Source organism: Beta vulgaris, chromosome 9, assembly GCF_026745355.1.
Source record: "Beta vulgaris subsp. vulgaris cultivar EL10 chromosome 9, EL10.2, whole genome shotgun sequence".
Classification (NCBI taxonomy): domain Eukaryota; kingdom Viridiplantae; phylum Streptophyta; class Magnoliopsida; order Caryophyllales; family Amaranthaceae; genus Beta; species Beta vulgaris.
Genome location: NC_079210.1, coordinates 8,461,304 through 8,483,583, shown reverse-complemented (window position 1 = coordinate 8,483,583; position 22,280 = coordinate 8,461,304). Strand labels below are relative to the sequence as shown.

Below are 22,280 nucleotides of genomic sequence, written 5' to 3'. Positions count from 1 at the left end.
ACAAACTCGCTCCCGGTGAGGGTTGTCCTTAGGGCTCGACATCTCATAGATAATGACGAGTGCCCTTGGTGCTCGCATGATGCTGAAACGATACAACACTTTTTGTTCACGTGTGATCGATGGAATACGGTTTGGGGGGAGTTGGGTTGCCAACCTATGATTAATAGGGTGGAAGGAGAGGCGATGTGCGAGATGATTGTGAGTTGGAGTGATATGAGCTATGCTCGAAAATTGTGCAAAGAGGCTGCTACTTTGCATGGATTGTGTGGGATGAACACAACAAAGTAGTGTTTGAGAACCAAAGCCAACATGTGCCCGTTATAGTCCAACGAGTTGGAAGGCAATGCGAGGAATATAACACCTACACCACTCACATTTATGGTGGTACGGAGAAGGCTAGTTGTGTGAGTTCTCGGTGGTGCGCGCCTCCTAGTGGCACTATCAAGATTAAACGGATGCCTATCTCGGGTAGGAAGGATGGATTGGGTTGGGGATTGTCGCTCTCAACTCAAGGGGGAAGGTTTGTTTCTCAATTATGCGTCGCATAAGGGACTATTGGCCGGTTGCAGTGGCGGAGTGCAAAGCGATACACATGGCTGTTCGAATGGCTAAGGCTCATGGACTAGTGGATGTTTTGATCGAGTTAGGCTATGTTCAGTTCACCTTATTTTTGCTTATTTCATAATTAATCAGATCAGATCAGATCAGGAAAAATAAGTTCAGATCAGATCATGCTTATATTTAAAAACTCACTGTTACTATTAAGTATCTTTCATTACATATTAGCAAAAATTATAATAATTGAATATTAATAAAGTACTCATTGAGACGAATCAAACAAGACCCCACATGACTATATTTTTTCTTATATATTGAGAAAAATCTAAAAGATTCTCTCTAATTGTGAATAGTGTCAAGATTCTAAGTGAGAAATATAAAAAAATACAAAGGGAGTATTATTATTTACTAGTACATTTGTTTAAAAGGATTATTATTGTTGTTGTTGTAATTATTAATTATTAATATTGGTAATTATTAGTAATCTTGTTGTTACCATTATAAATGTCGTTGTTATCATTATATTAAGTTATTTTGTTGTTATTAAATAATAGAAAATTAAAAGACACGTGTTAAGAACATAAGATTGACGCAAAAATAAGAAATATATAAAATATGATAGCTCAAATTCATGACAACGAAACTACTAAGTTTTGATTACATTTCAAAATAAGCTAAGTGTGAGATACAAATTATAAATTTAGATTCGGTATACCTCTTCCTACCGAATTCCAAATCTCTCTAGCTATTTGAAGTTGCACGCTATTTATTTCTTTTTTGCACAAGTCATAGTTGTTTGTATATCTTATTTTATTTTATATAAAAAAAAAAAAAGAGTTGAGCCTGCCGAGTTCTCAAATGTGAAATTTTTTTTTTAAGGGAAAGTGTGAAACATTATATAAGTGCTCTTATAAATTAATGACTTGGGTTATATAATTATTTTTAGTAATAATAATAATTATTATTATGATTATAATTGTTGTTGTTCTTATAATAATGATAATAATAATAATTATTATTATTAATAAAAGTTGTGCAAAAGTTGTAATAGAAATAAAATGATAATAATAGTAATACTATAAAGAAGATCTTATAATGTATATTGCATAATAATGAATTACAAAGTAATAACATAATAGTAATAATATATTTTTATAAAAGATAAGATCTTGTAAATCAGATCAGATCAGATCAGTTCAGATCAGAAATAATAAGTTCAGATCAAATCTAATAAGTTCAGATCAGAAAATTTCAGGTGAACTAAACATAGCCTTAGATTCACATGTGGTGACCAAAAGGCTGACAAATGAGGCCCTCTCCTTTTCGGACTTGGATTACATTTTAGGAGATGTTCTTTCTTTGTGTAATGTTTTTAATTTGATTAGTTTCGTTAATGTCAAAAGAGATGGAAATTTTGTTGCCCATAATCTTGCTAGAGTAGTTCCCTTTAGCATTGAACAATATTGGGAGAACCATTATTCTCGTAATGTAGCTCTGTATATACTTATGGACATTTTGTCTTTAGATTAATGCACTGCTCACTTTTTCCTCCATAAAGAAATTGTTAAAACAAGGTGTAAGGAAGGTCAACCTTACATAACAAAAGGTTTCCCCGAGAGAAAGGTTTAGATCATTAAAATTAATAATATAACTATGCGAGGAACACATAAACAATTAAAGTATCCAATTAAATGCTAGAAAGGTTTTATTACTGATTGATGAACAAGATTCATAATAGGTACAGAGAGCAACCCATTTGATACAATTGAAAAGTATATACATTCCCTCATCAGCTAAAAATTCATACAAACACAGAAAGATGAAAAGGTTGGTAATACCGAAGAGTACACATACTGCTACAAGCCTACAAGCCTACAACTAACTAAGCCCCAACATCTCATCATCTTTTTTTTTGTTTTGTAGATCCATATTTTGGTATATTTTACCAGGCATCTTCAAAAATTGAGCAAATGGTTGTCCAATTTGCTGTAAATTGGCTCTGTTTTACGTGTTGCCACTCAACGACGTCTGAGCAACTTGATGCAATTGAACCACGATTACGCCTTGATCTTTATGAGTCCCCAACAAGATGCTCATGAAACAGGATTAGTTTCAAACAGAAGACTTGCTCCATTATAAATGAAATGGAACAGGGTATCAGTCCTCTTCTTCCAAATCATTTTTACTTTTACGGTGCGGATTGTTTGCTTGAGAACGGTACATTTCTGCCACCTGAAAGAAATCTCAAAGCAACGATCAAACCAAGCACTAAAGGGTCATCCATCGAGAATTCTTAGGGCCTATTTGGTAGTCGATTAAATGATGGTTATGAATATGAACGTATAGGTAACTTTGTGATCATTCTCATACCAACGTCTATGGACCATGGTAATGTTTGCTCATCCCCAATATTTCACAAACTTTCACGGCCATCCAAAAACACTTTAGAAGTCAGATTGAGTGGTAATGAATATATATATACAAAGAAAAACACATGCTTATGTATAATTTTCATTACCATGGGTATTGACAACGTACCTACTTTACAAAATGACATAGAAATTTATTACCATGACCATCATTTTTACCCACTACCAAACAAGCTGATAGGTCATATTTATAATATGTACTCTCTTTGGTTTAGTTTACCCACTTTCCTTTTTAGGTCGTCATTTGTTAGTTTACCCACTTCTTTTTTCTATTTTTGGAATGGTCTTACCAATTTTATATTATTATCTTTACCTTCTCACTCTAGTTCTCTTGGCTCACAACATTAACTTCAACGCACTATGTATAAATTAATACTTTCTCTTCCCCTTTCAAGACCCGCATACATATTTCTTCTAAAACTTTGTGCCCAAAGAAGTGAGTAAACTAATAAAAATTGGAAAGGGTATACCCTGAAAACTGAAAACTCAACTAGAACAAAATAATGAAGATCGACTACTTCACCTGATCAGATGATGTGGCATCCTCTGGAGCTTTGTCCTCTCTAATACGAAGCAAACGTGGAAATCGAAGTGAAATTCCCTGTGTACATGACATGAAGGATGAAATTAAAACGAGAAGGGCTCACGGATATTAGGATTGGAAAATGTAGTTAAACTGGAACTCATGGACTGACTGGATATTGAACAAAGTGGAAGTGGTTAAATAAGTGTCGTACTTCCTAAACATGCAACAGAGACGAGGAAGAAGATGAAACATATAATATAAAATACCAAATGCAAACCTTGTCAGAATCTACTTCACCAACTGCAGCTCGGTGAACAGGACTAATAGTCAAGTCAGCTGCTTTGACCTCCCACACCTGCAGAGAACAAACTATGCTCATTAACCACCACCTACTAGTACATATCAGCTAGCAGAAGATTTAGCCTCTGTCTAGGATTGCATATGGACCAGTTTATTCATAACTAAGAAATACGCTCTAGTTAGATCAAGAAACAGGAGGTAACTAGAGACTAGAAGTTCTTATTGATCACAATAATGCAATCATCTTTGTATATAAAATGATAAAAGTACCATTCAATGAGGGCTACTAGAAAACGGGTCTACAGTTAAGGGGAAAAAGTAAATGGAAGGACCCAATGTTCAAAAATTTACCTCAGAGGGCTCAAACCAGACATCTGGTTTAAGGGTATCTCCATATCGATAGTATGACTGAGCACATCAAATTCATAAAATTAGTATGTATAATTCCAAGTACTCTCGACTAGAAAAATTCTAAAAGACAGAGAACAGGAAGTAATAAAGAGACAAATGAGGACCTTCGGATTGGGAATCACTTGAGAACGAAGACTGGAAGAACGTTCTTCAAGCACCACCTCAGAGAAACCAGTACCTATGACAGAAGAATGTCCAGCGAATACATACATGATGAAAAAGCAATACACAAAGACAACATAGAGTAGCCACAAATCAACATAAAGCCATTACCGATTTTGCATATGGTCTGGAACTCTTCATTGTTACTGTCATAACAAGCAAGGAGAAAAGCACCATAAACACCTGCAAATTAAATTTTGATAAGATGGCCCAGGCCTAGGCAGAAATAAGCATGGATTTGCAATAATTTTTGGAAAGTAATAAATATGCAAAAAACATATGGTCACTACAAAATGATATCTTCCAGATAGGAAACAGCCAACAAGAAGGATACATAAACGTACAATGACGCTGTAGATTAAATTCACCGCCACTTACTAATCGAATAATATTAGTGGAGTCATTTAGCTGAGACTCACACCTAGGGACATGTTCCGCAAAACAAGTAAAATATGACTAAAGCCTGGAGGAAGTGTATACAGGGCAGGGGATATCTCATTGGTATACTTGATATGGCAATAAGCAGAGCAGGAAAATAGAATGCAGTCTCTACCTGTTCGTTTCCCACGACCATGGAATGCTCCAATAGGCACCAGATCTAGAGAGTCCCCAACACTGCCAAAAGAATATATAAACATAATATTTTAAAAAAGATGAGGACAAAGGGGAGTAGAAACAAGGAGAAAGACAGATGGATGGCCGAGAGGAGGAGAGGAAAAAGAGAACCATAAACTTTGATGCAGATTCAATTGCTAGCTAAATTACCCACTATCCAATTCCTCTCCTGGTTATTTATGTTCCGTTAAAACTTTGTAGTAACCCATTTTGACTACTGGTAAATGTTTCTCTCCAAGGTTCTGTCCTACTTAAGGTCAAATTTCATTCAAGGCTACGTTGCAAAAAACTAGGAGAAAAGTTGGTAGCAACTGATTGCATTTATATAAATATTAATATATTATCACTTCTATATATGAGTTTTAATAGACGAAAGGATGTGAGGACTTGAAACACAAAGTGTTTTTCTTATCAATCAATAACCCGATTGGCGGGGTTCATAGATCTGTGGTACCTTACCACTGATCTATTGTCTCCTACCACACTAGTATAGGCTTTCTTTGGCCATTATCGGGTAAGTAATAGTTGTTAGTTATTAATTAGCTAATAGCTATTAGCTGGTCTGATTAGCTAAATGTATTAGCTCTTTATTAGCTGGTTTGACTAGCTAAATGTATTAGCTCTTTGTATAAAGGTATTTGGTAAGTAGCTGATAGCTAATTACTACTTTATTGTATAAAATGACCAATAATGACATGTACATAATTTAATTATTGTACTTTTTATTGTCTACAAATGTTGTTATTGTCTATAAATGTAATATTCGAGAATTTTAGGACATATATGTAATTTACCCCAGTCATTCTCAAACCTCTAATGTCAAAAAGCTCTCTCCCTCAACTTTTTCAAAAAGAGCTTTTTGAGCTCAATCAGCTATTTCAAACCTCTCTTTACCAAACACTCACATTAGAGGATTGACTAGTCATATCCTCTAATATGAGTTCATACCTCTAATTTTTCCCTAAACATCTCTTTACTAAAAAGGCCATAGTGTTTACGAACATTCTGCAGACTTTCTGATGAGTGCTTAAGCCTTAAAGATAGATAGTAGATTATATGACTATTTCATTTGCCCTGACCCTTTTCTTTACAGTGGCTCTTGTATGGGTTAAAGTTGTCAGATTTTTCTCATTTTTGTTTACTGCCGCATAATAATTCATGACTTATATCTGAAGTTGCTTCTTTCTTTTGTTGTTAATTTGAAGGGATTTTCCCATTAAATGTTTTTTTACTAATGTGTGGGATTTTTTGAGGTAGATGGGAGAGGGGATAAAGGAGGTCAATACATGGAAAAAGATTGGGAAGCTAACTGCACTTATAAACGCTACTCCATGAATTTTTTTATTTCAGCTCATTTAAACTGTTTTCAGCTATTTTTAAGAACACGTCTAAAGAAATAAACTACTTCATATGCTCCATTTTAGCTTTCAGGTAGCAGAAATGGGCTTATTGAAGACAGCTATAATCCAGTGTAACAAGAATAGTTCCAGTAGAAGTAATTACTAAAATCTACGAGGAAACCATCCATAATAACGATCTATAAATTTTAAGAAAGTCAGTGAGGATAGCGAATGGAGGATGGATACCCCATTAAGCAAAAAGCCATGTTTTTTACCTGTCCATGTAATCCTTTTTCAATTTAAGCCAGTTGTTAGAGCGCTTTGAAGGCTCATAGGTGGCCTCCTTTTCCAATGTTTTGATGATCAACCCCTCACAACTGCAAAAGGGAAGAAAAGGAGTTGGACGACCAAAAAAGAGACAAATGTAGCAGTATTAATGGACAAACCAAATAGAACCAGACTGCTTTTAACTTCTACAGTCAATATGAAGCATAGAAGCCCCAAATGCATCATGAAGAAATGACAAGATAGAACTCTGAGTAGTCAGTAGGAGTTATCCCGCAATAACGAATACTCTTAGTTCAACTTAATTAGAAGGACAATCACATAAATAAAGTCATAGCCTGGACCGACTCAAAGATAGCATAGAAGAACTAAAAGCAATATTCATAAGTGAAGTATCAACTGCAAACAGACTGCAACAAGAACCTTCCACTAGGAAAAGGAGCCATAGCTAAGGTCATAGGAGAGATCTATATCAGAATATGTACGCATATAGTACCTATTCTCTTCTGCCAGAGGAAAATTGGGGTCATCTTTTTAGTCTTTAAGCCTTTCACGGAACCAAGAGCTCAAATTCACATTTCTTGTCTACGGATTGTCTTCAAAAAGTTGCAGGAAGGAAATTACCTGGCATTAACAGCAGCATCAAGAAACTTTTGTATCTCCTCAAGATCATTAGACTCGAGCGTTGTAGCCAGCTGAAAAAAACCAGGTTCTTCCTCAAAAGAACCATAGAGATGCTGCAGTACATCGAGTGAAGATAGATTCAGAACCCAGATATTAGGACTTAGGAGAGCAGAAACGCACGACTATCACCAACTCAGAGGCTCAGAGCTCTTCAAAGTAAATATAGAAAGAGATAACCTCAATAAACTAATCTCATAACAATAAGGCTTTTTGTAAAATCTACTGATCAGATATCTATGAGATTCGTGAACTTTGCCTGAGCAAACCTTTGTGGTTCATGCGTTATCACAAGAAAGGATCTGCAACACTATCTTACTTACTTTTCCCTTAATGTCCTTCTGGAGTGAAAGGTTTTTAAGATCGAAGACCCTTGTGTCATGCTCATCTTAGATTCACATAGCAAATCAATTATTTTTAATATTTTAGTTGCTTGAAAGACAAGGTTTCTATCATATTATAGCAGACCTCCATTCTATAATTCATGCAATGCTTATTATTTCAAGGTCAAACTTTATAAACTTTGACCACGAATTGTCACCATTATATAGGAAAAAAAATAGTAATGTGCAATCTCATTAGAGTATGTCAATGTGTAAATTTCAAATATCAAATTTTCCTAATTTTTAGTAACACATAAGTGATGATATTAATAGTCAAACTCATGCATTGGAAACTATGAAATTGCAATTGTTGCATTTATGTATTAGTATTTTCATTATTTAGTAGGGTGTTACGATCCTAAAATCCGATTTTACCAATCCGATCCAAACCCCATCGATCATTCCAAGGTAGAATATCAATCCAGGCAGCCTTCCTTATTGCTATTGGTTTTTGTTTTGAGCACCTTAAGAAAAATGGAAAATAAAGTCTGGGAGTACATTTTAGTCTATTGATGCTTGGTTATTGTATACAAAATTCTATCACAATTAAACTGTTGCTTTTCAGATACCCCAAGTTTAAGAACTAAGAAGTCAGAAGTAGGGGAATTCATCACCCAACATACTTCAAACAAGGAGTTAATCTTAGTATGTAGCAGCTAACTTTTCTTCAAAAACTTTGTCCACTTTACAAAGTAACCAAATCCTCATTTGATGACCATAGATGTTACAAAACTTACATAAAACTTTATCACAGTCCTCATTACGTAAATTAAACAAAGCACACATACAGTAATAAATAATAGAGGAAAAGAAAATATGTATGGAAAGACAAGAAGCACACCATGTGATTACCTTTCTGCGAACATTAAGCTGCTCCTGGAGAAGTGCTTCACCATTCAAATACAATAAGTCGAAAGCGAAAACACAAACTTCAACCTTTATGTCGCTTATTGCAACATTTTTGCGAGCTCGGGTGCTAAGTATCTAACAATATTGCCAATTTAGTAGCAGAATTAAGCAACACATAAAACTAACCACTTAATACAGGGAAAAGAGTGACAAGAAAATTGATGATAGCAATCATAAGCATCAGACATAATCCATTTGAAATTGAGGCATCGTACATAGTGCTATGATACATAGTAGCATGTGATTGTGTTTCCAGTCACTTTATATTGTGATGGAATAGGCAAATAAGGTCTATGTTACCTGGACTCGGCTAGGAGTGTCCGATATGGGTACGGATCCGAGTGTCGGGTACGGCAATTCCAAAAAATCAGGACACGGGGACTCTGTCCGAAATTTGGACACAGGTACGGGTACGCGAAAATAATATTTTATAATATAAAATTTAATAATTAATTAGCTAATTTATATTTTATAATTGTCTATTTATAATATATTAATAAAATAATATATTAATAAAATTAATATATTATAAATAGAACAACTTAGCCATAGGTTAAGAAGAAAAAAAAATGTTTTAAGAAAAGAAAGTAGTAGAACAGAAAAAAGAAAGGAGAGAAGGAAAATAAAAAAGAAAAAAAGAAAAGAAAAGGCACAAAGTAAAGTCACGTGGACTTGTGAGAAAAAGAAAAAGAAAGAGAAAAGATGAAAACCAAAGGACAGAAGTACAGAACACGAGTTTGAAGAGAGAGAAGGAAGAGAAGTGAAGACCGGCGAGTTTGAAGTGAAGACCGGCGAGTTTGAAGCTCCGGTCGTCGAGTCAAGGTGAGTTATCGCCTTTTCCTTTTCTCCTCTTCTTCTTTTCTTCTCTTCTCCTCTTCGAACTCTAGGGTTTGTGAATCTAGGGTTTAGAGCCGCCGTGTCCGAGTGAACTTTGCCGGATCCGACACGTATTTCGTACCGGTGTCGGTGTCGTGTCGTACCGACACCGGTATATGGCAAAATTTGCCGAGTCCGGGTAACAGAGAATAAGGTTCATCTGGACTTAATATATACTTTCTCCGTTCTAATTTATTGCAACAAGGGGCGGGTTAGCACAATAATTTAGGTGAGGAGAGAGAGAGAGAGAGAGAGAGATAGAGTGGGGAAAAAAGGTGGCCCATGTGATGAGGAGAGAGAAAGAGAAAAAGAATCCAAAAAAGGTAATGTTGCAAGTAAATTGAAACAACCAAAAATAGTAAGTGTTGCAAGTAAATAAGAAAGGAGGAAGTAGGTGATTAAAAATAACAAGTCCAAAGTGGTGATAATATAAAAAAAGTTTACCAGGTTGTTATTCAACCATGTTCATAGCCTTGTATATTAGTTTAGAAGCATAAATAAAGACCAGTTACGTCAGGTAGTCAAAACAACGACGAGACTCACGAGACACTACTAGGCATGATCTAAAAACAGGTTAAAGGGTGTCATATAAGATCTCTAGATAGAGAGAATTAAGGCCGTATTTCATGAGAAGTACAGAAAACAGTCCCATATTTGACCAAATAAAATTTTGTCAAGTGATTTATTTTCACGAAGCAAAAATTCAGAATAACACTCTATATATTTTATATTATAGCATAAATTTATGCATTGATGTCCTCAACTACAAATGTTATGAAAGCTAATCAAATTCACAGCTTTTAGCATTACTTAATTGTTCTGTTTGGAGCTTCCATTTATTCTAAAATGATACCTTAATTGCATAATGTACCTCTAAGCATAGATTAATGGGAAATTACATGAACTGTGATATTCAGGCTTCTTCTAGATTAACTCTCACATTTGCACGCCTATCTCTAGTAACCCCAAACTTGTAAAACGTCATTAAAATTGACAGTACCTAATGGTGTTAACTATTTGATATTTCACAATCAAAAAAATTTATAATAGATCTCTCTCTCTCTCTTCTTTCTCTCCCTTGTTCTTGAGTTTCTCTCTCTTGTTCTTCAGCTTCTCCCCCCTCTCTTCTCTGAATCTTAAACTCCAGGGACAGTTTCGAAATCAAACTAGCAAGAACGAACTCAGAATATAGTTTGTGTGTGAAGCCCCATCCATCGTTCTCGTATAATCTCCGACAAAAGTAGTGCCAGAATCCCCCACTAAGTCCACCCAGCCATGAACGCCGTCAGGTCCTGCTGCCTCCCACTCTCTCCATAAGTAGACTAGATTTGTTGCAACTATTGCTGATGGCGGCTCTGTGGCGGTGGTTTGTCTCTGTACTTTTTCTGTACTTTTTCTCCACCTCAATGAATTGTTATCGCTCTTAGCATTTTATTTGTGCAAACACTTGGCATTTCCCATGAATTTAGTTTCATTAGCTAGCTTACTGATTTATACTTCAGATCATCTGTGATGAATTATTAGCATTTCACCTGAAATAAGTACCCCATCTGTACAATCATCACTATTGCTTGACCCCAAAGATTGGCAATTTCGTCTCAAGAGAGAATCAGAAAGGATCATTCTACAAAAAAGGCCCAATTGTCAAAATTACCTCATATAATTTCCCTAAATTTATTTATAAATTGTTCACTTGTTCCCAATACAAGTGTTGAGGCAAATAAATCAAAACAGAAGTGTCTGACAGAGTGCATCATAATTGGTATACGTTTTTCTTTCATTAATTTCTAGTTTAAAAGCCTCTGCTCCACTCCTAACATACACTTTTCTTGTCTTCCATAAAATGTCTCTGTTCTCGGAGGAGTACAGGATTGAACCAAAATGTCCTTCACTAATTGCACTCTAATGTTCATCAAGTCTTCCCGGTGAGATAAAATAGAATAGAAGCTTCAAGTTTTTCACTCAGGCCCTCATTTCTTCCCCTGATTTCTACTGAGTGAAATTGTTTTACAGGAGCTGACTGAACTACACAAAACTGTTGTTTTAGAGAAAAATTAATTTTTGTTGATTAAATTCAAGATTTCCATAAGCATGAATCCAACAGATAGAATAAAAGAGTTTGGCAGCTATAGTCTCCACCATCTGCAATATAGCAGCTATTCTAAATCCTGTATTATTAATTCATCTTCTGATGAAGAAGGCTGCCATATGAGAACAAATGCATGAAATTCAAATCCAAACATCCAGTACCTGAAACGGAAGAATCTTCTGCTTCTCACGATCATAAGCAACAATTTCACAGTCCAAAACAAAAGAATGTACAGATGGCTTCTTGAACCTGGAAAATGACAGAGAAAAGCAGATTGAAGATTCTTAGGACAAGCTCAAATGAAAAATTACAAGACCTGTTAGCAAGACTGCAAGTCATCACAACTCACAAAAACTCGAAATCATCATAATTAAACTTCAGGGAATTGCCAAACATGTTTGAAATAATAAACCTTATATGTCAATTTAATTATTGCCGTGAAGCAATGAGTAAAAGAAAAGACCAGTTTACAATCATAATAGAAGTAGAGCAAGATGGAACATTCATATAGAACTTGGAATTCCAAGCAAAGAAAATATCTGAAGATAAAATCCTAAGCTGCTACACAAGGTAGTCCTAAAGAATCATAGAACTAAGAAGGCACACAAAGCGATTAGAGCACCAAATGATACAATATCCATATCCGTCCCAGGATTATCTGACATTTGTTTGGACACATAATGTAAGGTGATAAGTTGTAGTGTGGTTATCAAATGTTATTCTATAAAAAGTTAGATAGGAGTTGGCAGGGCATTTATTTATTGAATGAGAAAGAAAGTTGGGTCTTCTTTTTATTGATAGAGATAGAGATAGAGTGTGGGCCAATGGTGTGTAAGAAAAGTAGAAAACTAATATAATAAAAATGGGACCATGCCAAAAATGGAAGTGATCAAACTAATTTAGGACAAACAAAAAAAAAGTGTTCAAACTATTCTGAGACGGAGGGAGTACTAAGTACTAGCTGATAGAGGCTGAGTCAAAACAGTCAAACACCAGCCAGTGATTCCAGCATTATGTTGAGGTGCCAAGAACTTAAAGCCTGGATTTCATCAGCAAAGTTGACAAAAAAATGCAGCAATACATGTTATTGTTTATTTCTTCCTATAAGTCCTACACTTAAATATATCTGCTTCCAAACCCTTTCTTCTGTTTTCCCTTCCACTATCATGAGTGTTCAAATAAGAACAAAGAATCCAATGTCTGCAGTACCAGCAACATCACCCACTCATATATCAGCGAATAAGAAGTTCAAAAGAGCATCCCGATAAATTAATAGTTACCACATAGCCTTGTTGCCCACATCCCCATGAAAGTTCAGTCTAAAAGTCAGTGACTATCAGAAAGAGAGAATTTGCTAAGAGTACCTGGGAAGTGCAGCTACAACATCAGGATACTTCCCCGTGTTCCGTTCAGCATTTCGGCTGTATATCTCAACAGAGCCATCCTCCATGAAATGAATCTGCATTTGACAAAGAAAAAAGAATTAAGAAAAGACATATTTCAGCACGTTTTCTCAGACCCTGGCATCGAGAAAGGAAATAGTAGCAACATAATATACCTAAAGTAATCAGCGAAAATAAAAAGGTAGATAGAAATTACTTGAGCACGTTCTCCATCATACTTGTACTCACAAGTAAATACCATATCTTGAAATTTATCAATAATCTCCGAAACTCCATTTGTTGGCTTTGCTAGCATAGGTCCTATAGGAATACCTGGTGCAAAGTTACAGGTCTTTGATAGATTCCATACACCATCACTGAGAAGGGCAGGGATTATTTTATCATACACAGGAATCACGGAGTATACTTGCTTGACAATCTTTCCAGCCTGTTACAGCCACATTAGAATTTTTAAGAGGATAGTGTGACAGTAGATGAAAAGCATCTAAAACTTATAAATCAAAGAGCATTAATCAGTTTGCAAAAACAAAGTCTATGGGACATGCTAAACACAACCATCAAGCACGTCAAGAAACCATAATCTAGCAAGTGAGCTTATCATAATTCATAAAAACCAAAACATGTAGCTTTTTCCATAATTACAAAAGCCCATATCTACAGGACTTTCAGAGTTTACCATGAATAAAAGTTAGCAGTCTAGATAAAATTCTCGATCAAAAAGATATCAAAAGATTCAAAACAGAGTTATGGAAGAACTGGTTAGCATTCCTCCAAATTATTGATCCACGGTAACGCAAATGGAAATGCAAGCATGAAATTCAAGGAAAAGTGCAAATATATTAGGAGACTGCACTTGAGTATGTATGAAGAAAAGAGACAATATTCTCTTGAGAAGTCATAATGGCAAGCACAAACCAAGACAGGTAAACCGCTAACAAACACCAAAGAAAGAATATTACCGCTCTTACCAGTGGGAGGGAGGGGAAAATCCATTTACAGTGTCAGAGAGATATTAAGAAACTCATCAAAGGAACCTCTTTAGAAACCCAGACTATAGATAGTGCATTACCACTAGTCTCAAAGTTGAGTTGTTAGTTGTTAGTTGTTACCACTGTGTTATTTCAGTTATACTCCCTCCATACAGATTTGAGAGAGCTGATTGAAAAACCAAGGTCTCTTTTATAGTTGACCATCGATAAATCAAATCATCCATTGAAACTAACTGTGCAGTATACTTACTAAATTCTTGTCAAAACCAGTTTAAAAAACACCATCGTATAATATTGACTATCATATCATACAAGCTACAAAATAGTAGTATTGTGCCCCCAAAGATCATGATAGCCTGAGATCACCAAGACACTGAAATTCAGACGGCAGGCGACACCAAAACCAAATACTTACATTTGACCATCAAAACAAACTAGTTTCAAACATATCATGTGTCACACAATTGAAATTAATAACCCTCTGCTATTGGTCCATAATTCTCATCAGACCTTTAAAACCCATATAAACAAACATATTCTGAACCCTTCTCTTTCTTGAATTATAAAGAAACTAGGGAAGTGTAACTATAGGATGGTATCTTACTAGCAGCACAACAAACAAAATAGATCCACAGATTCATTGATTGCCAGGGGAACTTATTACGTGACACACTGACATACCACAAATCAAACAAAGCCTGAGTTTTCCTTAAAAAAATGTATGCATGGTCCAAAATTTGAGCCATGAAGATAAAGAATGGAAAATAAAAATAAATAAATAAATAAGCTATTCAAGATGCAATAATAAGCTACACAATCACTTAGTGCAGAACTTTAAGTCCACAAATATTCTACACATAAGTACATATATTAGAGTTCTTAGGTGAGCTACTATAAACCATCGTAGAAGATGAAACCGAAAGAAAAAGCAAAAGAGGAGAAAATAGTGATACAGAATCCTTCTACTGGAGAAACTTGATATAAAAATATCAGTCATCACTTCTCACCTGCTCCTCTTCTAGACAACCAGAACAAACTATAAACATGTTTGAAGACAAAACTGAGTATTTCTTCCCCAATCAATACCACCCCATGGCTGATAAAGTTTACAGAAAGTCAAATAGCATTCTTAAGTTCTTGGATGCAACACATGTACTCTTGGAAAATTTAGTAGGCAAGTGCACCAGAGGTACTAAAATTCCATGTTCATTCTTGAAAAGTTCATCTTTTAAGCAGTTATAACTGAAGTTGAAGCTCTTCCTACTTGACCCCATTAGCTGAATGAAAATGGGAACTGATAATCTTATGCAATCACATCTAAGACAAAGACAAGGAGTCAAGGGCCTAAAGGCAAGGGCCATAACAATAATTTGGCACTTGTGGAGTAACGTCACAAAAGCCACCAATATGACTCCACTTACTCTTGTACCTTAATCCTTGATTTGTGTGGAAATGTGAAGTGGGACTAACAAATAGAGATGAAGGGAGTATCATATACTCCCTCCCTCCTTAAAAATATTCCCTCTTTCTGTTTCAATTTGATCCCTAAGGATCTCCCTAGTTTGCTTTATTCCATTTTTTGGTAACTATTTGGTCGTTTTTGCCCACCCTTTTTCCATTGAGGGGGCTCACTTAAACCATTAAGTACACCCAGGTTTTTCTCGAACTTCCTCTCTCCTTCCAAATAGTTTAACAAGGATTCACATTGGACTAATTCTTCTTTTTTCCTTGGAATGTGTTGCTACAGTAACAGGGAAGATCTTTGACAAGGGAGGAATGTAATAGTTAATGTGTTTAAAAATGCAATAATTGCATGTTTATTTTTCTGTATTTGCAACGAGTAACCAAAATTTTGGGAAACAGACTTAACAGAGAGTAAAGAATTGCTGAAAAGATTTCGTTTACTAACCCATAAATGTGCAAAGGGAAGTTATCTTATAGCACTAAGTAATAACTAGTATTTTCAAACAGCCACTCTGTAAAAAAAAAAAATCTCGGGTTGTTCAACAAACAGCTTGACCTTGGGTGGACGTAAAACAGATCATAATGCATTATCTAGGCTTAAGTAAAATTCTAACATCGTTCACACGACTAACTTATAGAAGCTGGTTATCTCAAAGGACCAACAAGAATTCACAACAGCAAGAAAGATCATCAGCAAATCCGAAGGACAATCTTTATGCCGTACAAGGTGCTCAGTGCTGATCTAAGATCTCATCCAAACACCATTTACCTCTTCTAGTGGAGATTGAATATTTGACGGGGGCTTTGAGTGCTCTTCGGAGTATACAGCAGCTTGCCCCAGGGCAACAAGAAGAGTTTTCTCTGCCAAACTAATCCGCAATTTTGCCTGTAAAATAAAGATAATGATGTATAGGAAACAAAAAATAAATAATAAACTGTGCATGAGTACTAAACAAAAACCTGAAGCAGCCGCATCAAATATACAGGTTCACAATCTTTGGCAGCCACAAGGAGTGACTTGATATAGTTCTTTTTCCTTTCTTGACTATCCTTTCCAGATGCCTACAGGAAAGACAAACAAAGCAACATACGATGATTACAAAGATGGTGGGAAAAGACCACTGACAAACGAAAGATCTCAGCTTACTTTCTTATGTTCTTCTGTCATTTGTTTTAACCAATGTTTGATGAAAAATGTCAAAAGTCAAAATCAGAATGAGAAATATAGACAAAAGCAAAAACTAATACAAAGTTCATTTTTCCTGTCAAACTATTATATCAGGAAATGAGCATGTACACTGTTGCTATGACATAAGCAATGAATACTCCACCTGAGCGATGAGCAGGAAAGTACTAAAAACTTTATTGATGGTCAGTGGAGGAGGTTGCCGCATCATACTCTGCTTAGAACGGATTTCTTTGGCGACATCCCCCAAGTCACCTAAATCCTGTCAATGTAATAAAATAGCAACTACAATTATCAGACAAGAACCACCAATTACTAAAATGTTAAACCCTCCTAGGGATTTATTCTTCCAAGATTATTTTTGTACATAACCATTCATCTTTCATGCATCCGATAAAGAATTCACTAAGAGATGGAACGAACCTAGCCGTACTATCAAACTATCACAAGGAGGATGGTCATATGATATCTATCTCTAAAACATCACCAAATCCTCAAAACAACCTTAACTTTCATCCTCCAGAAACTGAACAGGTTAATAGTCATACATTGCCACACAACAAGTACCAACTAAATTACAAACCATTTACCTTATACAACTTCTTAACAACAGTTTCAGTAGCTCCACACGCCTCCGCAAGCGCCTTGATGAGCGAAGCATCTCCGATTCCGAGTTCCAAACCTTGATGTCCAGGAGCAATCTTGTTGGCCAAAAGATAAACAACCTCCAAAAGATCTTCAGGAGTCTTTGCAATCACAGTCCTCAACAGATTACAAGTAATATCAGTGATCACAATCCTACCAGACTCGCCTTTGATTAAATCAAATGCCTTGGCAAGAAAAAGAAACGGAACTTTCTCACCACCCTCCCACCAAGCCGCCAAATTCGGGTCGAAATTCGCCGGCTTCTTCTTCAAATTAGCAACAAATTCATCCACATTAATACTAACTTTAGCTTTCTTGGCAAAAGGGTTTCGCAATTCATTTTTTTGGGTAGCTGGTTTCACTATCGAATTGGATCCTTGGGGTGTGGAATTGAGGTTTTCCGAATCCGCCGGTTTTTTCTTCGAATTGGCAACAAATTCACCCACATTAGCACCATCACTTTTAGCTTTTTTGACAGCTGGGTTCTGCAATTCGTTTTTTTGGATAGCTGGTTCCACTATCGAACTGGATTCTTGGGGTGTGGAATTAGGGTTTTCCAAATCCGCTGGCTTTTTCTTCGAATTGGCAACAAAATCACCCACATTACCACCATCACTTTTAGATTTTTTAACAGCTGGATTTTGCAATTCGTTGTTTTGGGTAGCTAGTTCTACTTTCGAATTGGATTCTAGGGGTACGGAATTAGGGTTTTCTGAAATGGGGGGAGATTGGTCTAGGGTTTTTTTTCGTTTTCTTGGGGAAGAAGAAGAAGGAGTATTGTTGTTGTTTTCCGATTTCTTCTTAGAAGCAGCAGCTTTGCGCGCGCCGGACATGAGAGCGTCGAAAGCGGAGGGGGGAGAAGACATAGCTCGAAGCTTCAAGATTGCAAAAAATGGAATTTGTGTGAGAGGAGAGAGAAAGAGAGGGGTTTGAGTTTGAAGAGAGAAACTGAAGTGGTGGTGGTGGCGTTGAGTGGACGAAGACTGAGAAAGCAAGAAGAAGAAATTTTCAACATGTCACACAGACACACACGCCCAAAATTTGGTGGTGAAGTAGGAAAAAAAAAATTGGCGGGAATAAGGACTTGGATGTAAGAACATGTGTCTAGGCGCCGGCTAAGAATGTGGGTTGCCACTTCACACACCAAAATACTGAAAATTTTATTGTGCACGTCATGCATCCAGTAAATTTGTTCCATTTTCGATGAGCAAATATTTATTATAAACATATTTTTTAACAAAAAGTATATTCTATTTTTCGTAAAAATTGTTCTATTTTTAATAAGCAAACGTTCTATTTCAACAAATGTTCGTTTTAAGATTATTTTTCAACAGAATATTATGTTCTATATTTTTGTGAAAATTGTTCTATTTTCGATAAGCAAATATTCTATTTTAAAAAATATTCTTTTAAATTTATTTTTCACAAAAAAATATGTTCTATTTTCCCTAAAAATACGTTCTATATTTGATAAGCATATGTTCTATTTAGGTAATGGAATTCTAGTAGTGTTCCACTTGAACAATTTAAATGTTCATTTTCGTAAATGAATTCTGGTAATGTTCCATTTCAGCAGTAAAATGTTCGTTTTCATAAGTGAATTTCTGTAATGTTCCATTTCAATAGTAAAATGTTCGTTTTCATATTCATAAATTTTATATTTTGTATTGTGGGAGGACAATTCTCATTGTGCTCCTAGGAGCATAATGCATGCATTACCAAAATACTAGAATGCTAAACAATTGGCTAATTGGCTATTTTTCTTTAGGAGGGGCTAGGGGCTAGGGGCTAGGGCTGGTTTTTTCCTTTTTAGGTGAACAAGACATATTATAAAACTTAAACAAGGTTTCAGCCTATAAATATTTGAAGCAATATAATAATATCATTATAGTCATTAGAGGGAGGGGCAAATCCCTAACAACATTCATATCTCTATTAAGAGTTCTGCTTTATTTTGCAAGGAGGTATGCCATCTTGTTTCCCTCACGCTCACGTATGCAAACTTGGCTTCCTTGAACTCATGTTTGCATCCCCTGTAATTTTTCAGTACATTGTAATAGATGTTATCATATACTCCCTCCATCCTCTATTAGTTTACCCCTATTCCTTTTAAGGGTGTCCCTTATTAGTTTATCCCTTTCTTTTTTTTTGTTGTTTTTGGAATGGGCCCACTAATTTTTTTATTATTTGTATTGTGCTAAAGTTTTTCTGTCTCTCTTTATTTTTATTATGTTTCTCAGTTTTCACACGTGAATGGTGGCCCACCTTTCTCCCAACAGCTCTTTGACAGTCAATTCACCCTCTTTCTTTTTTTTGAAGAAAATTCACCCCCTTTCTTTTCAACTACCACTTACCGTCAATTTATTATCCTCATCAATTTACTCCATTTCCTCATCTTCCATCTGCCAAAATTTAATCCTATCTAGAGCCTTCCTCTACATATTCCCTTGGAGGCTCTTTCATTCTCTCAGATAATTTCATCATCTCCTCAATTTATTCATTCCTCACACACATATCTCTCTCTCTTACTCTTATTTTCTCACAATCTCCGTCCTCCCCTATTTCTCAATCTCCCTCTTCGCATTGAATAAAAATGTTAGATTCTTCAAAGAATCAACAACACAAGGAAAAGAAAAGTAAATATGATGATTTGAGCTAGTCACAATTAGAGAACAAGGTTGTGGATGATTCCTTCGATTCATGGCAAGATGTTCCTGGAACAGAGTGTGAAGATATAGGTTCAACAAGTTTTTTGCCTAGATCTACCTATCTTCTGCAAGAAGTTGGAGAATCATCAACAAAATTCGTGAGGTCCCCGGAATGTCATCCTAAACCTCGTTATGTATTCAACTCAGAAACGTTTTTGAAGGATCTAATGAAGGTTTTGATTCCTAAATATAAGCCACCAAAAACGAAATGAAAATTTTGGTTTGGTTCCTCTCTCCCTAACTCTCTCCTACTTTATTTCTACCACTCGCAATCACTTAATTAAACATAGGTGACTTTCTTCTCTTTTTAATTCTAAGAATCGGAAGATTATTTTGGTATTAGTTACAACCTGATGTATGGTGTTGTTTTTTTATGTTTAGCGTTGTTTTCCTTATGTATCAATATGGTGAATGTATGACTTCTTGAAATTATGAGTAGGTGGTTTGGTAATATTGGTTTGGTCACTTTGGTGTGTTAGCTGTTGTTCATTTTGGGTATTACTCCTTACAACCTGATGTTATGGTGCTTGATTTAAAATGCATGACTTATCAAGATGCTTGCTGTCATGATGCTTGATTTAAAAACTCAACACTTTATCATTAAGTACAAAATATTTATCCATGCAAACTTGATGGATGATTTACAATATGTCCATGATGCTCACAAAATAAGACTCGTCATATGTCTTGCTATTTACTTCTAATTCCACTAATTTAAATACAAAAAGATATTCTTTTACAAAATGATTCATGCTTGATACATTTTGGTTCTGCTTGATTTTGCCATCTCAATTTTGCAAAAAATCCATACACTCCTCCACCAAAATTGACGAGACAGGTATTGTAATTGGTAATCGCCCTTGCCTTTCTAATGCTTGCTTTCCGATGTGGACGTGATCATATTCGTTGCTACCTTTCACCTTCATTAATTCCACCATGCATAACTGCAAACTTAGAAATACATGGTTTAAGGAATGGGGGTCATATGCATTGAAAGCATCTTCGCATGCCTTGACTAGTTGTTGAAATTTCCTTGTTTCAGTTTGATCCTTCAATGATTGGATTGCTCTAAAAAGACCTAGGTCTAAGATATTCATGTCTGGGTTGTTTAGGGGTTGATTGATCAACTAAATATTCATGTTTAGAGCATTTACAGTTGTGTTGAATTCAATATCATTACTTGATATATGTGCACGAGCATTGTCTTGTTGGATGTAAATTGGTCCTTCATCCCATGATTGCCACTTCTCTTTAATTGCAGGGAGTAATTGATTTACTATCATGCTTCTGTATACATTTTTGTTGACATTGTTAATGGCCTTCAACTCTAATGTACCCCTTGGCCTATTGTCACTTTTCCTCTTTGCTGCCACCATTTGCACAAAAGGAAACATTCCTATTTTACCATCAAATATGCACACTCCATCTCTAAAACGTGGTCTTGCAACTGCTGCAAGGAACATTACTTTCTCGATAAATCGCTTGCTTTTACATGTTTTGTAGGCTGTTTTTTCTTTGGGGAGTATGTAGTAGTTTTTGGTGCCCTTTGCCAAGTAAAACCATTTCTCATCTACATGGATTGTGTTGTATATTTCCTTAAATTTTGGATTTTCATGCAAACTTTCTTCTTTTAAATTACCAATGCACCACTTAAGCCTATTCATTATATTATCATCAGTCATTTGAATGTGAAAGAATTTTGTTTTGCTTGACTAACCTGAAGATGCAAGATCTGGATACTCCCATGCAGGGCCGTCTTGAAGATTTTGGGGACCCGGTTCTAACATGAAAATTGGGCCCCTAAATTTATAGAAAATAAAGATGTAAGGTTAGAGTTCTAAAGATGGAAAGTTGAAAATATAAAGATAAATCATTGACAAATTTATTAAGGGTGGGAAACAAGGGTGATTTCTTCAATTATGAAGCAAAATTTTCAAAATAATATATTTTGGGGGCCTTGTGCTGTTGGGCTCCTTGCACACCCTCATCTACCCCTCTGCTCCCATGGCTTTTGCAAGAGCTCTCAGGTTTGTTCTTTGATGTAACGGTATTGCTGCCACTCTGTTGATATCGAGGCGAAAACCTATCCGACCACATGTTCCCTTCTTCTTGGCATCAACATTGAAGACTTCTCCTCTCACCTTGCATTGCTGTCCCCTTTTCCATAAGTTGTAATTTGTCTTTCGGCAAAGGTTGAATTTAACTTGGGCATCTTTAATGCCACCTCGTTTGACTTTGCTACGAACTGAGTTCTCCAGTATGAAGTGAAAAGCACGATTACGCTCTTCACTGGTAAGTTCTTTTTCTCGTCCTCTGACCAT

At 35.7% G+C, this 22,280-nt stretch overlaps 2 protein-coding genes across 2 annotated transcripts; both read right to left on the bottom strand.

Annotated features, from left to right (window-relative positions):
- Positions 1 to 2,225: 2,225 nt before the first annotated feature.
- On the bottom strand, positions 2,226 to 18,284 carry LOC104902910 (DNA ligase 1). The gene is made up of 17 exons (XM_010690850.4): positions 17,197 to 18,284; positions 16,752 to 16,868; positions 16,381 to 16,482; positions 16,190 to 16,306; positions 13,164 to 13,394; positions 12,929 to 13,023; positions 11,726 to 11,813; positions 8,543 to 8,674; positions 7,251 to 7,363; positions 6,617 to 6,718; positions 4,940 to 5,001; positions 4,498 to 4,569; positions 4,329 to 4,402; positions 4,165 to 4,221; positions 3,791 to 3,868; positions 3,511 to 3,588; positions 2,226 to 2,790 (listed from the first exon to the last, which is right to left on the bottom strand). Exons 1-17 carry the CDS (start codon positions 18,115 to 18,117, stop codon positions 2,716 to 2,718), a joined length of 2,514 nt encoding a protein of 837 aa, XP_010689152.3. The 5' UTR covers positions 18,118 to 18,284; the 3' UTR covers positions 2,226 to 2,715.
- A 2,802-nt stretch (positions 18,285 to 21,086) lies between these two features.
- Positions 21,087 to 22,280, bottom strand: LOC104902943 (uncharacterized). The gene is made up of 2 exons (XM_010690883.2): positions 21,952 to 22,280; positions 21,087 to 21,615 (listed from the first exon to the last, which is right to left on the bottom strand). The coding sequence occupies exons 1-2, from the start codon at positions 22,278 to 22,280 to the stop codon at positions 21,087 to 21,089; spliced, it is 858 nt and encodes a 285-aa protein (XP_010689185.2).